The 16,645-nt window shown below is 30.5% G+C and overlaps 2 protein-coding genes across 2 annotated transcripts in view; one reads left to right on the forward strand and one right to left on the reverse strand.

Moving 5' to 3' along the window:
• Positions 1–6,273, forward strand: part of LOC111642689 — an 18,275-nt gene extending 12,002 nt beyond the window's left edge. Inside the window, exons 2-3 of the mRNA XM_023389068.1 lie at positions 4,706–4,825; positions 4,897–6,273. Of these exons, the coding sequence (XP_023244836.1) occupies positions 4,706–4,825; positions 4,897–5,061 (285 nt within the window). The 3' untranslated portion in view covers positions 5,062–6,273. The remainder of the gene's footprint in view (positions 1–4,705; positions 4,826–4,896) is intronic.
• Positions 6,274–13,110: 6,837 nt separating this feature from the next.
• LOC111642687 (proteasome subunit alpha type-6-like) overlaps positions 13,111–16,645 on the reverse strand; it is an 18,372-nt gene continuing 14,837 nt past the window's right edge. Inside the window, exons 6-7 of the mRNA XM_023389067.1 lie at positions 13,445–13,539; positions 13,111–13,299 (exon numbers count right to left, since the gene is read on the reverse strand). Of these exons, the coding sequence (XP_023244835.1) occupies positions 13,242–13,299; positions 13,445–13,539 (153 nt within the window). The 3' untranslated portion in view covers positions 13,111–13,241. The remainder of the gene's footprint in view (positions 13,300–13,444; positions 13,540–16,645) is intronic.

Genomic DNA, 16,645 nt, shown 5'->3' on the forward strand with positions numbered 1-16,645 from the left:
AGTAGAACCTCGAAAACTCGGCTCTCGATAACCCGGCACTCCGGATAACTCGGCCACACCCTGACAGGGCAAAAAAATCCTTACTTAATTTTCATTATAGACAGCTTTATGCCTCATAAAGTATTTTTCTGGGGTCTGTTTTATCAGGTAAATTACTGTGTACAGTAATTTACCTGATTACACAGTGTATTCATTAATTTTCATTTTCATGTAGTAAAGGCTCTATGCCTTCATAAAGGTCGTACTTTTCCTTTGTTTAAGGGTATTTGGGCAGTTTATTCTCTGTTGTATTCTCAAGTAAACAATACATACAAATACAGTACAGTATTTTCTGAGGAAACACTCATACTTAGTTTTTTAACCCCATTCCCGATAACCCGACAATTTCACAAACTTGGCCACCCTTCGGTCCACATTAGGCCGAGTTTTCGAGGCTCTACTGTATCTGTAATTGTAATTCTAGAGCACTGAAGAGGAACTGGAAAATGAAACCAGTTCGAAATGCATATGAATTGAAAATACAATAAAATAGTTTCTTGACCTGACTTGCTATAAGATAGTCTACCGAGAGAAATATTTTCGGATTAAAGAGACAACCATTTATTGTAGTATATACAAATATCTAAACATGATCAATAAGGTATCAAGTCTCTACAATAGAGAGGATGATGATCAATTGCCTTTACCTTGAATCTGTTGCAGTTTATTGAGGTACAGTCCTCCTGACAGCAGTTGGACACAGGAGGACTGCACCTCATTTGAATTATTTGCATAAGGGATGGTGGTTACAAATTTCTTCGGAATGAATCAGCATTCCCCACGATTTACAATGTAGACAAATAAGGCCATTCAAAAGCATGATGCATTCTGTTGCTTGTAATTGAATCTGCTTACCATTAGAATTAGTGTATCTCAAAACATACGTAAAAATACTTTAAAGAACTACAAGAAACAGTTTTATATAATACTTATTAGCTTAAAAAAGTCCACTCACTCAAATTATCTCTCCTTGTTAAGAGGCCAATAACCAACAGCATCCGCTTGCAGGGGCGGATCTAGGTTTTCCAGGGCATAGGTCTTATTGAAGTCCAATGGGGCACCATTTTTTGTTAATACAAATATAATAATGATAATTTATGGTATTATTATTAACTACTTTTTAATGTACGAAAAGTGCTCATTGTTAATGAAAAAATATTAAAAATTTATGATGATAATTCAATTTTTGTGGGCCCAGGACTTAAGCCCTATTAGTCCCTAAGTATATCCGCTCCTGCTTACAGGACAGTAAGTGACAGCAATTCAAACTACTATCTCAATATACTGGATAAATTACTGTTAATTAGTAAAGGCCGGTTTATGGTCTGCAGCAGTGTGGAGTTTCAAGTCATTAGCCATTGCTATTGTCGACAAGAGCATTATCCAGTTTATAGTCAATTTCTGGCCAGTTGTAACATGGCATTGACATCAAACATCAAAGTTAAACATTGTTCAAGTTTTTGAGTTATGTATTATAACTTGACTAAAACATGTATCTATAGTTCAACATCTAGTGGAGCATGGCAAATATATAAAACTGCACAAGTGCCACTGTACTTTAATTTATACTGACTAACAATTCAAAACATAACGTTGACATATTTTGAAATGTTTTAGAATATCCTTGAATTAGCAAGTGTAATCAAAATACAACTGATCCACAGACAGCAGCCTAACATTACTAAATAATTTGGTAGCAGATAATTATTTAGCCTTAACCTCTTAACGCCCACCTGTTTTTAATTATAATGTAATTAAGCATAAAAAATGCTTAAAACTGAAAACAACGAAAGAAATGCGTTAATTTTGAAGAAAAAGCTTCAAATTTTATTTTCCTTTGTCTTGCCTTTCTGTGATATTTGACACCGATGAGTCATTGTTTACACAGCTGGATGACCTTGAGAACAGCTGGAGTCGGATTTCCCGGGGCATTCTCATAGAAGTCTCGGGAGGACAAGGGTTTAAAGTAGGGTGACTACTAATTAGGCCTATATTTTTAAAAAATTAAAAATTTTATTGCGATTTCCGACCNAATTAATTTCTTGAATATTTATATCATTAGGAAGACTTAGCGGGCCAAATATCGGTCGTAATCAATTTTGGACAAATGAAAAAATCTTAATATTTCAATATTGACCAAATTATCCAACATAATCATGCAATCACGTGTTTTATCATATACAGATTGTTCATTAATCTGTCCGCTATTACAGCATCCACAGCAGCGAATGGATAGTTTCTATAAGCGAAATTTACTTTTTCGTGGAAGCCGCCATGTTAGTTTGTTGACTACTCAACGGTCTTTCAGGTCGTTGAGACCGTTGAGCTCAACGGTGAAACAGCGCTGACGTCACTAGTCTCAACGGAGAACTCAACGGTCCATTTAGAAACGTTGTTCTCTCACCGTTGAGTCAACTGTTGAATATAGAAACGTACGGTAAAATATACTTGTAAGATCAAGATTACTCCAGCTCCAGGGGAAACTTATTACTTGCTCCACTTCTACATTTTATTAAAATTGGATGAATTAAATATAGTTGAGGTATTAAATTTACAAACATTTTAAACACTATATTATTCTTACAGGAAATTTATTAGTGTCAAGCAGATTTTATATGGTAACGATACCAGTATTATTGGCAACATCTCTGTTTAGCCGTGTGTATTTTTCATAGCAACACAGTGCAGTCGAGCGTGCAACAAAATTAAAAAAAATAATAATAAATTAAATAAAATTCTGTATGGATTTACATATTATTTTAAGAAATGAGGGATATGAAAATATTAATGGAAATGACTCATTTAACAAAATTAAAATATTTTGTAACACTTGCTGTGTAAATTCATTGTGTGCAGCTCCAATGCAATACCTAAAATTAATAAGATTCTTAAAGCTACATTCTTAATTCTACTGCCTCTATGCTACACAGAGGCAGAATGTAACTTTTCTAACAAGGGAAAATCACAACATGTTCATCAGTTTTTATTGATATTGTTTGTGTGGATAAGCCTTGGTACAAACTTTTATTGAGCAAAGGGATTAAGCATGCTTCTCAAATTTTACTATTTATCTTCTGTTCCTTGAAAATTCATTTCTGTAATTGCTATCTTCTAAAAACAAATCTTAAGCTTTACATGTGGAAATGTAAGAATATTATGAGTAATTAGATATTTTAAATGATTAAATAAACTGGAAAAATTATTAGTTATAACTAACTCGATTTACTTTTTTAAACCAGAACATAGTTAAAAAATTTGGGGATGCAGGGTGGCTAAAATACTCCCATTTCAACAGAGAATATTTAGGAAAAGGTATGTCTTATTCACCATGAAATATGATAATTTAAAATTTGATTTGTCCGTGCCTTAATACTAGAAATACAAATGTCTAATAGTAATGTAATTTCATATACTGCCATATTTCTTCATTTAAAGAGTATAATATATCAGTTGTTTACCATCATCAGTAAGTAGACTTATCATATACAGTATGAAAATATTATTTTTCTGCCAAATTCCAAATGGTCCCTAGTAATTGACCTGTTGACCAAGTCAGGAACCTATTTTAAAACATTGAAATAGAGACCAATGGCATTGGCCTAGATTTAGCCTGTTGGCATACAAACCAAACAAAGTTTACATTAATTATACTAAGACATTTCATCTCTGTTTTAATTCTAGATTGGCTTATCCAATTGTGTAAACTAGTGAATCGAAAGGTTTAATAATGATACATGAATACCGTATTTCATGGAATGACCATCATGTAATAACTGGCATGCTGGTCTACCCCCATTTTTATGTGGCATACATAAAAATGGGTAGACCAGCATGCCGGTTAAACTGCATCTAAAATATAAAATTAATCAAATCTAACAAACTAGTCGTTAATTAAACATGTAAAAACATTCTTCTGAGTACAATAAAATAATAACATTGTACATAATATAAGAAAACAACGCCTTCTATAACATTCCAGCAACAAAATTCAATACTCTAATAACGTTTTCGACCGATTGCTGGAATGTTATAGAAGGCGTTGTTTTCTTATATTATGTATTTGAATTAGTTCCAGTAAGAAATTTTTTGATTATTTTGAATAACATTGTAATTTGACTGACTTAAAATCAGAGAGTTTTCATTTACAAGACAATAAAACAATTACTGTATTAACTTATTGACAGTAGTAATAGTCAGTCAGTGTGGGCTACATTCACCATCTACCCAAACCTTAACAATTACATCTTCTCTCAACACACACAGTCAATGTTGGTGTTATAGGGAATTTTTAGTATGTTTATTTTTGCATTTTTAAATCAAATAACAATAAAATACACACAAAAGAAGCACTTTTGGAATTCCGAGTATTTTATGTCGTTAAAAAGAAGACAAAGTGAAGAAATTAAACATATAATTGTAGTTTTTGATGTAATGCTGACAGTTTCACAGTTTTAGAATAAAAACTCATTCATATTTACCTGATTTAACGCGTTCATTTTTTTTTTTTTTTTTTTAATGCACCCTTTAGAGAAGGATGTGTAACCTCACTTAAACCAGCATACCAGTCATTCCGTGAAAATACGATACAAACTTGAAGTGAAATTTGTGATTTGCAAGTGGATTGCATCCGATAGATAATACTAATTTTGACTGATTTATTTTGCAGAGAGCTAAAGAATACCGTGTCGAACGTGGAATTGATTTCAAAGACCTCCTCAGAAATGACACAGACGATGGCGAGAAACTAATGATTGAAGTTTCCTCTCAAATGCAAAGTCACATTCAGGTGAGTATCGAAAATGTTAAAATGTGCCAATGGTTTTTTCCTATCACTGAAATATACAAAATTGATTTCAGATGATTCAAGAAAAAATAGAGAAGATTGAACGACTGAAGGAATGTTTTACTGCATTCAAGCAGATGGAAGAATGTAAAACGGATAGAATGGTATTCAGAGAAAGTATCATCAGTCCAACAGATGAACGAGACATTCGTCTGTCGCAACATACAAAAAAAATATGAATTTATCCAATAGATTCTGCATACAATCTTACTGATCATGAATCAGTAATTAATGCAAAAACTTATATACATAATGATTACTATATATATAACAGTAAAATTTTTTTTATTTGTTTTGTCTCTAAACATGTACATAAAGCTAAAAACTTGCAGGTTTCCAATAGCAGTTGTTCTTCATTTTTATCTGTAAATGTTTTACGTTATATTTTTTCAATGACTTACAGGACAGAACAAAGAATTATTTTAATAACACTACTTCAACTGCCGTATATTTGGACCATAAACTGGCAGCAATAATTATAAATTAGTAATAAATTTGACCCTAGAGGGAGGCATTAGGTGCCACCTCGTATTAAATTTAATAATTGTAATTTAATTAAATAATTTTAGATTAATTATAGCCCAATGATATAAGGCAGTTGAAGTAGTGTTATTGCAATGTATTGGGTTTAAAATAATTATATAAACATCTTACTAATTTGATTATTAGTGTTTAACTTTGTTGTGTGACCTTTAAAACAAATTTCTAATTATTTTAATCATAAAAACACACATGCTTTGAGATTTGTGTATTAAGAATGTGTGATACATATATTTCAACTGTGTATTTTGATAGAAAACTTTCAATTTAGCCATTTGTTTGTCTCTGAAATTGACACTAATTTTCAGTGTGTCACTAAACCGAAATATTGGTTTCTCCTCTCTCACTCTTGGTTCCCAAGTTATAGAGTTAGTCTCATGTTTTTTGTGTTGATCTTTCTGTAAAAGCAATGACAAAAATAAATTGTTGCTATACATTGATTGTATTAGAAATTACATATCAGATACATTTATCACTTTTGCTTCTAAACTTGCAGAAAAATTCAAATAGACAATGATAATGCATTAAATTTGAAGGAGATTTATTTTGCACAGGCATGCAAGTTTCGGAAATAATACATTTGAAGAGTTTGCTCTTTTTGGGACACAAGTGTTTTCAATTCAGAGGTTTGGTTTTAGAATGGTTCTAGGAGAATAGAATTATTGTACCCCTATGTTGCCTACTGAAACTGTAAAAGAGCAGGGTATAGTTTGCTTTATATTGTGACAATTTGATTGTGTTCTTCTTTAGACATTCAGATGTACTGTACTTCAATGTTATTGTAGTATATTGAATTTACTAATTGTAGCTGTATAATCGTTCAGTGAATGGTTGCCTCTTTAATTGGAAAATATTTCTCTCAGTAGACTATCTTACAGCAAGTCAGGTTAAGAAACTCTTATTGTATTTTCAATTCATATGCAATTCGAACTGGTTTCATTTTCCAGTTCCTCTTCAGTGCTCTAGAATTACAATTACAGATATTGAGTTGACAAAAATACAAATTAAAAATTAAAATGAGTAGAGATGTCAAATAACACAATGGAAACATTATTACCAGTACCTTTAAGAACTTTACACACTTCTTTTTCCCGAGTTACATTCATACGGTACTTGTATTTATCATATGAAATTATCCTTCTTGGCGTAAACCGTAATATGATTAAACAATCTCTATAAATAATAATAATACAATCATAAAACCTATTTACAAATAAGTAGTATAAAAACATTTTTAAACATTTTTTTTAACAAAAATATACATACAGGTTTTTTTCTTTTATATTTTTTGAAAATATTCTATTGATAGTTGTGTGTGTAAAACGTAATATAATGCAAATATTGCTAAAAAACTAAAAGTACAATCATAAACTTAGTAATAAGTAAGTTTTAAAATTTTTTACAAAAAATATACATACAGGTTTTTTTCTTCAATATCATTTCAAAAATATTCTATTAAACACTTGTTGTGTGTCGTATAAATTCACAAATGGTAATTCGTACACAATAACCTTTACAAACACTTGGTGTTTAGGTTTTACAAACAATTCACTGGTTTAGTCTTGGCCCCAGCTTTGACCAACAAAATTAATAGGTTAAAAACATATAAAACTAATAGTGGTATATTGAAAAAACAGGTGTTGTCTATAAAATCAACTGTAATTGCCAAAATCCAAAATATTTTATAGGTGAAACAGGACAAGCTGTAGAAATACAGATCAAAGAACATGAAGCAGCCATTAGATTAAAATATAACAATTCCCCTTGGTATAACCATATTAAAAATAGTAATTGTAATATTTATAGAATTAATATTAAAATCCTACACGTGCAGAAAAATATATATAAAAGAAAATTTAAAGAACATATTGAAATCGTAAAACATGGTAATAATCTTGTAAACAATGTTCCTTCTAATTTTTTTTGTAGATGAGCAGAACATATACTTCTCTGAGCAAAAAAAAAAATTTTCTGAGCATATATATATATATAAAATCTTATTTTTTCCTATAAAACTTAAAATTATTAATTATATGGTAGAGATTAAAATTAATTTTAAAACATACTTTTATATGAAATATTATCTTTTGTCAATGATTTAATGTATTTAATTGAAATATACGCAGCAATAATCATGTTGCAGACAGAGTGAGAAATAAGTAAACAACAATTCAAATTGGTGTGCATGCTCGCCTGTGCGGCACATAAATTCTCATGCGCGGCAACAATTTGAGCAGTGCGCAACCGTCCAGCTTAGAGGGAACATTGCTTGTAAATACCTCTAATGAAATGCAAATTGAACAGCAATGGTATGAAATTATAAAGGGTGTAACAATAAACCAGTGAATTGTTTGTAAAACCTAAACACCAAATGTTGTAAAGGTTATTGTGTATAGCTTACCATTTGTGAATTTATACAACATATAACTAGTGTTCAATAGAATATTTTTCAAATGATATTGAAGAAAAAACCTGTATGTATATTTTTGTTAAAAAGATTTTTTTTAAAGTTTTTATATTACTTATTTGTAAATAAGTTTTATGATTGCATTATTATTATTTATAGCGATATTGTTTAATCATATTATGGTTTACGCCAAGAATGATATGATAAATACAAGTACCGTATGAATGTATGAAATTAACTCGGGGGAAAAAAGAAGTGTGTAAAGTTCTTAAAGGTACTGGTAATAATGTTTCCATTGTGTTATTTGACATCTCTACTCATTTTAATTTTTAATTTGTATTTTTGTCAACTCAATACAGTAGAGTCTCGAAAACTCAGCACTCCGGATAACTCGGCCACACCCTGACAGGGCAAAAAAATCCTTACTTAATTTTCATTATAGACAGCTTTATGCCTCATAAAGTATTTTTCTGGGGTCTGTTTTATCAGGTAAATTACTGTGTACAGTAATTTACCTGATAAAACAGTGTATTCATTAATTTTCATTTTCATGTAGTAAAGGCTCTATGCCTTCATAAAGGTCGTACTTTTCCTTTGTTTAAGGGTATTTGGGCAGTTTATTCTCTGTTGTATTCTCAAGTAAACAATACATACAAATACAGTACAGTATTTTCTGAGGAAACACTCATACTTAGTTTTTTAACCCCATTCCCGATAACCCGACATTTTCACAAACTTGGCCACCCTTCGGTCCACATTAGGCCGAGTTTTCGAGGCTCTACTGTATTTGTAATTGTAATTCTAGAGCACTGAAGAGGAACTGGAAAATGAAACCAGTTCGAAATGCATATGAATTGAAAATACAATAAAATAGTTTCTTGACCTGACTTGCTATAAGATAGTCTACCGAGAGAAATATTTTCGGATTAAAGAGACAACCATTTATTGTAGTATATACAAATATCTAAACATGATCAATAAGGTATCAAGTCTCTACAATAGAGAGGATGATGATCAATTGCCTTTACCTTGAATCTGTTGCAGTTTATTGAGGTACAGTCCTCCTGACAGCAGTTGGACACAGGAGGACTGCACCTCATTTGAATTATTTGCATAAGGGATGGTGGTTACAAATTTCTTCGGAATGAATCAGCATTCCCCACGATTTACAATGTAGACAAATAAGGCCATTCAAAAGCATGATGCATTCTGTTGCTTGTAATTGAATCTGCTTACCATTAGAATTAGTGTATCTCAAAACATACGTAAAAATACTTTAAAGAACTACAAGAAACAGTTTTATATAATACTTATTAGCTTAAAAAAGTCCACTCACTCAAATTATCTCTCCTTGTTAAGAGGCCAATAACCAACAGCATCCGCTTGCAGGGGCGGATCTAGGTTTTCCAGGGCATAGGGCTTATTGAAGTCCAATGGGGCACCATTTTTTGTTAATACAAATATAATAATGATAATTTATGGTATTATTATTAACTACTTTTTAATGTACGAAAAGTGCTCATTGTTAATGAAAAAATATTAAAAATTTATGATGATAATTCAATTTTTGTGGGCCCAGGACTTAAGCCCTATTAGTCCCTAAGTATATCCGCTCCTGCTTACAGGACAGTAAGTGACAGCAATTCAAACTACTATCTCAATATACTGGATAAATTACTGTTAATTAGTAAAGGCCGGTTTATGGTCTGCAGCAGTGTGGAGTTTCAAGTCATTAGCCATTGCTATTGTCGACAAGAGCATTATCCAGTTTATAGTCAATTTCTGGCCAGTTGTAACATGGCATTGACATCAAACATCAAAGTTAAACATTGTTCAAGTTTTTGAGTTATGTATTATAACTTGACTAAAACATGTATCTATAGTTCAACATCTAGTGGAGCATGGCAAATATATAAAACTGCACAAGTGCCACTGTACTTTAATTTATACTGACTAACAATTCAAAACATAACGTTGACATATTTTGAAATGTTTTAGAATATCCTTGAATTAGCAAGTGTAATCAAAATACAACTGATCCACAGACAGCAGCCTAACATTACTAAATAATTTGGTAGCAGATAATTATTTAGCCTTAACCTCTTAACGCCCACCTGTTTTTAATTATAATGTAATTAAGCATAAAAAATGCTTAAAACTGAAAACAACGAAAGAAATGCGTTAATTTTGAAGAAAAAGCTTCAAATTTTATTTTCCTTTGTCTTGCCTTTCTGTGATATTTGACACCGATGAGTCATTGTTTACACAGCTGGATGACCTTGAGAACAGCTGGAGTCGGATTTCCCGGGGCATTCTCATAGAAGTCTCGGGAGGACAAGGGTTTAAAGTAGGGTGACTACTAATTAGGCCTATATTTTTAAAAAATTAAAAATTTTATTGCGATTTCCGACCCACCTAATAAATTAAATTTATATATAATAAAATCTATTAATTAAAAAACTATCGGAGGTCGTTTTTGACATCAGAAAGTAGTTTTAAATAACTTTACCGAAGTCAAATCCGTGCACTACAACTTTAGAACGATTAATTTTGATTAAAAAAATCCCATTAAAAAACAATTAAGCCTTAATCGAGCCTTATCAAAGGCTAATTAAAATCGCAATAAGATTTTTTTGCGCGGGTAAAAATTTTTGAAAAAATTTGGAGACAAAAAACATTCCAAAAAAAAATTTGGGGGGCCGAAAGGACCGCATTTTTTGTAACATTATGTAACATGCCCAAGTTAATAGTCAGTAACGAAATATGTCTATTTGTTTGATATTTTAAACATAATCTTTCTGCAAAATACACAATTTGTCAACTCAAAATAAATTATAACTACTACTATATAATTACAAAAGTGTGAATAAAAGAACCGTGTATTGTTGTAAACAGAAATGGTGGAGTTTTTATGGTGTTCATGGTCTAGCAAAATGGTTCCCAAACTTAGAATGCTCATGGACCCCTTCTCATAGCAAAAACCTGACGTGAACCCCCAAGTGAAATAACTACACAACTACAAATTTAACCTTGATGTCTTGAATGGTAAATGGTGATGTAAAAATATAGAATTAAATATCAAAATATTTTATTTAACTAGTAATTACTGTATTGAAATTACTAGATAAAGCTTGCCCGTTTTTGAAAAATGAGTACTGAAAACAAAATAATGTATAAGTTATTTCTAATTGGGGTATAAATTGCATTACAAAGATAAAATAAAAAAATTATTAATTTTATATATCTATTGAATTTTCATAGAAAAACATATTTTTGATCAAAATAAATGAATTATATATTTTCAGTCACTAAATAGTTTTTATAATTATGAAAAACAACCTTATCACTGCTTTCGAAAGAAAAATTAAATAAATGTATAAAATTCTATAAACAAACAAAATAAATTCTAAAATGTTTGCAATAGATGAAGCACAGCCCATTTTCAAACTGGGAAAGCTTTAGCTAGTATTTCCACTATGCAATGTTTGTCATTACTTGTATTATATATACATTACATGAGGCCATAAGTCTTGGCAGGTATTAAGATACAGTTAGTTGTTTAGGTCTGTAATTTTTAGTTTTTCATTCAATTATAAAACCAGTTTGGGTAGATTCTGTGCAGTGGTTGGCTGCCATAATAGCTAGAGACTTGTTTATAAGTGGTTTAAAGCTGTATGTAATACATGCAAAAGCATGATGCATCGAGACTGTCCTTTATTCAACCAGGATTTATTTTCTTAATTTTACTTGAAACTTTTCAGTTTTAAGATATTTCCCCACAATATAAGTAGCACGCTTTTTTCTTTAACTTTTGTAAAAAAAATGATTGAAAATACTCTAAAATAAAATTTTAAATATAAAACTTATCAATGACTAACAAAATGGTTGTTATGAAGAAATTTTAGTTACTAGCTGTACCCAGCCACGCGTTGCTGTGGCTCAAAATGTATCTTATTATAAATGTATAACACTCACTGTAGGGGAAATCTCGAAAAATCCCTTTTTAGTGTACATTCTCGACATACCCTATTAAAATGCAAAAAATCGCATCTAAAATATTATAATAGAAGCCGAGTTCTTCACGATAAGCCTTAATTTTGTCCCTCTCCGCTGCAGGGGGATTTTGACATCTATATAATATAAAAAAAACACTTATTTGAATGCAAAGTTGTTTCAAAATTTCAAAGAAATGGACGAAGAACTTTTGGAGATTTAAGATTTTGAACAAATGAACATTTATATTTTTATTTATATAGATTTCAAAATCAATTAGTTCTGCAGTTCCATTGTTCTTGCAGTATCTTAATGGTGATGTGACGGTGGCACTACAGTATGGGAAATACATGAACTTTCTATGGAAACTTGTGGATACTTTATTTTATTCAGGACATAAAAATGACTACCAATTTATTTATTACTATTTATTTTTAACTTTCATAATGATGAAAATGGGTCACAATCATTTTACTTTTTATTACACCTCTTGCAGACCCCCTGACATTGTCCACAAACTACTAAATTCATTTTAATTTGCCATGAACCCCATCAGCAGTTCCAAGGACCCCAGGTGTCCATAGGAACCATTTTGGGAAACATTGATCTAGTAGCTTGATTTGTATTATTGTAATAATAAAGCAAATAAAGCATTACTAGACTGAATGCAAACTGTACGATCTTTCTACATTTAGTATTGAGTTAGTGCTTTCTTTAATAAAGTAAAACAAGAATACATGAACAATAGTTTTGAGGAGTGGTTCTTAGCCTTTCCAAGCTAGTGGCAGACTAAGGTCACACCATAAATGTTGAAGATCTACATGTTTTTATAGAAGAATTATTTAGTACCTATTTTCCATATTGTGACCAAAATTTATCAAGATTATGTCCCAGATCTCCCAATTAGACTCGCAGGCTTAGTGACTTTGGGGATGCTAATGGAATCTGAACTTTGATCGTCAACTTCTAAGACTCATTTCATGAACATCTTTAATTATTTTACTATTGTGTTGAGTAATTTTAAGATGTCTCACTACTAAATAGAAGATATATGAACAGTTTTGGTTCCTCTCATTTTAAAATATGCACACTTAAATGATATGCATGTAACATTGAAAAATAAAGCAGCTATCGTCAAATTCATTTAATGCCAATAGGACTATGCCCAAGTAATATTATATATTAGATGCATCATTATTAAATAATTCAATTTAATTGTGTGTGTGTCTACAGTTGATGTAAATCTATTATTAATAAAACAGTATTTTGTAAGAGAGTTGTTCAACCATTTTAAAAATTCAAAATTAATTTTATTTAATATTTTTGAATAAAGAAAAGTATTGGTGTATAAGTGAAAAGCAAATTAAACAAGTAGAAAAACTGTTATCATGGGTGAACATTTTACTGTTAAAAGACATTCTAATCCCTTTCCGAAATTGCTACCAAGTGGGCTTCTATCTCTGGTTCCGTCAGGGTCCTAGATAGAAAACACATTTAAATTGTACATTTGTACAACTAAAAATTTTCCAATATTTAATAACATAAATTGTATATTTTACATTAAAGGGAAATGAATTAATGATAACAGATATACAAAAGTAACTACAATAATTAAATCTTACCTAAATTTAGGATTATCTTTAGAAACCACCCCGACTTCGATTTCTGATGACTTAAAATCGGCAGATAAAACAGTAGAAAGAGCAGTGATGGCCAGCTGCAAAATATAATAACTTGTAAATGTTTTCTAAGAATAAAATTTTAAATTATTATATTTCATCATATATTCTATTCTGATAAAGAACTTATTCAGACACACATCTTATTCAGAGCAATCATCCTCAATCAACTTGAGGATGATTGCTATTCTCCAATGTTGTGTTTCACGAGTTGGATCTTTGGTTAAGTGTTTAAGATACCTTGTTAAAAAATGTCTACAGTAAAAACAATAGACAAATTAATCAAATCTTCCTTTTCTTCAGATGTTAGAGACTTGACTGCCAGTAAAGACAGTGACATACAAACATAATTTGGTCCATCTGAAGAGAGAATCAATCAATTGGTCTATTGTTTTCAGAATGCATAAATCTGTATATGTTTGATCTGCAACTATTGTTCTTCCATCAATCAGCAAAGAGAAAAAAATTATTACTGTTTCCACATAGGTTTAACCACAAGTCATCTTCACAGTCATGTGAGCCTCAGAAAAATGTCTTTGAAGAACCTACTTTAGGCCAAGTATTATTACAGGGAGATTAGAAAAAAATAAACAGATCTTATACTACACTAGAATTGTGTCCTTCGCAAATGACAAATCTGAGTAAACAATATAATAAATTTGATAGTTTATTTCTATAATTAGAATCCGATGATGTCTTATTAACTTTGCAAAAAATGTTTTATGTTTAAGATGTAATTTATACATGAAAATTTAGTTTCTTAAGTTGAATTAATGCAGTTATTGGTTACAACAGTAATTGTAAAACTGTCTAAATTCAATATCTGTCTCTTTGTACCTTGAAACTATAAGAAAGCACTTCAGTATCTTTCCACTATATGTCACTTACAGTTTGTTGACTTGCAAATGCAGTGTGGCCAAAATATTGCTTTTCAAATGAGGAAAGAGAACATATTGCAAATAAAAGATACTGTAAATGACTTGAATGACATTTAATGCAGTCTATGTGACAGTTGAGACTAGTGTTGATATGGACTGTTGTATGTCAGAATACTCATCAATGCTCAAGTTCACTGTTGTTGGCACACTCAAATACAATACAATGATGCAGGATTTCATCTGTTGAATGTGTAATGTTGTGATTATTAAATAATTCAATTTAATTGTGTGTGTGTCTACAGCACACAATTAATTTGAATTAAATTGAATTATTAAGTACCAAGTTGTTATTGCACCTGAAACAATAAGAACAGTGATTATATCTCCATTTGGCAAGTGGCCACACTATGTGCAATATGGAAGTTTACTTCTTGACATTTTTTTTAATTTAATTTAATACAGCAGATTCCCCATTTTTATAATTTATATTTATTATTATCAGTCATTTTTATCATAAGCTTCAGCAAAAATTGTTCCTGGAAATACAGTATGAAATAAATGATCTGTAGTATCATGCAAAATGGTGATACTCTATATGTAGCCATCAAAGAGGAAGGTACAAAGTAAACAATCATAAAAAAAAGGCCTACTGCAGTTTTACATTTACTGTTTCATTGTTAGCTACAACCAACAGACTGCCGAAAATCTATCGGGCTAGTTTTATGCTAATTATNAAATATTCTATTATATCGATAGTTGTGTGTGTAAAACGTAATATAATGCAAATATTGCTAAAAAACTAAAAGTACAATCATAAACTTAGTAATAAGTAAGTTTTAAAATTTTTTACAAAAAATATACATACAGGTTTTTTTCTTCAATATCATTTCAAAAATATTCTATTAAACACTTGTTGTGTGTCGTATAAATTCACAAATGGTAATTCGTACACAATAACCTTTACAAACACTTGGTGTTTAGGTTTTACAAACAATTCACTGGTTTAGTCTTGGCCCCAGCTTTGACCAACAAAATTAATAGGTTAAAAACATATAAAACTAATAGTGGTATATTGAAAAAACAGGTGTTGTCTATAAAATCAACTGTAATTGCCAAAATCCAAAATATTTTATAGGTGAAACAGGACAAGCTGTAGAAATACAGATCAAAGAACATGAAGCAGCCATTAGATTAAAATATAACAATTCCCCTTGGTATAACCATATTAAAAATAGTAATTGTAATATTTATAGAATTAATATTAAAATCCTACACGTGCAGAAAAATATATATAAAAGAAAATTTAAAGAACATATTGAAATCGTAAAACATGGTAACAATAATCTTGTATCTCTAATGGAATGCAAATTGAACAGCAATGGTACGAAATTATAGAGGGCATAACAATAAACCAGTGAATTGTTTGTAAAACCTAAACACCAAATGTTGTAAAGGTTATTGTGTATAGCTTACCATTTGTGAATTTATACAACATATAACTAGTGTTCAATAGAATATTTTTCAAATGATATTGAAGAAAAAACCTGTATGTATATTTTTGTTAAAAAGATTTTTTTTAAAGTTTTTATATTACTTATTTGTAAATAAGTTTTATGATTGCATTATTATTATTTATAGCGATATTGTTTAATCATATTATGGTTTACGCCAAGAATGATATGATAAATACAAGTACCGTATGAATGTATGAAATTAACTCGGGGGAAAAAAGAAGTGTGTAAAGTTCTTAAAGGTACTGGTAATAATGTTTCCATTGTGTTATTTGACATCTCTACTCATTTTAATTTTTAATTTGTATTTTTGTCAACTCAATACAGTAGAGTCTCGAAAACTCAGCACTCCGGATAACTCGGCCACACCCTGACAGGGCAAAAAAATCCTTACTTAATTTTCATTATAGACAGCTTTATGCCTCATAAAGTATTTTTCTGGGGTCTGTTTTATCAGGTAAATTACTGTGTACAGTAATTTACCTGATAAAACAGTGTATTCATTAATTTTCATTTTCATGTAGTAAAGGCTCTATGCCTTCATAAAGGTCGTACTTTTCCTTTGTTTAAGGGTATTTGGGCAGTTTATTCTCTGTTGTATTCTCAAGTAAACAATACATACAAATACAGTACAGTATTTTCTGAGGAAACACTCATACTTAGTTTTTTAACCCCATTCCCGATAACCCGACATTTTCACAAACTTGGCCACCCTTCGGTCCACATTAGGCCGAGTTTTCGAGGCTCTACTGTAT

The sequence above is a fragment of the Centruroides sculpturatus genome, unplaced genomic scaffold, assembly GCF_000671375.1.
Source record: "Centruroides sculpturatus isolate CEXI.00-Female unplaced genomic scaffold, Cexi_2.0 scaffold1705, whole genome shotgun sequence".
NCBI lineage: Eukaryota > Metazoa > Arthropoda > Arachnida > Scorpiones > Buthidae > Centruroides > Centruroides sculpturatus.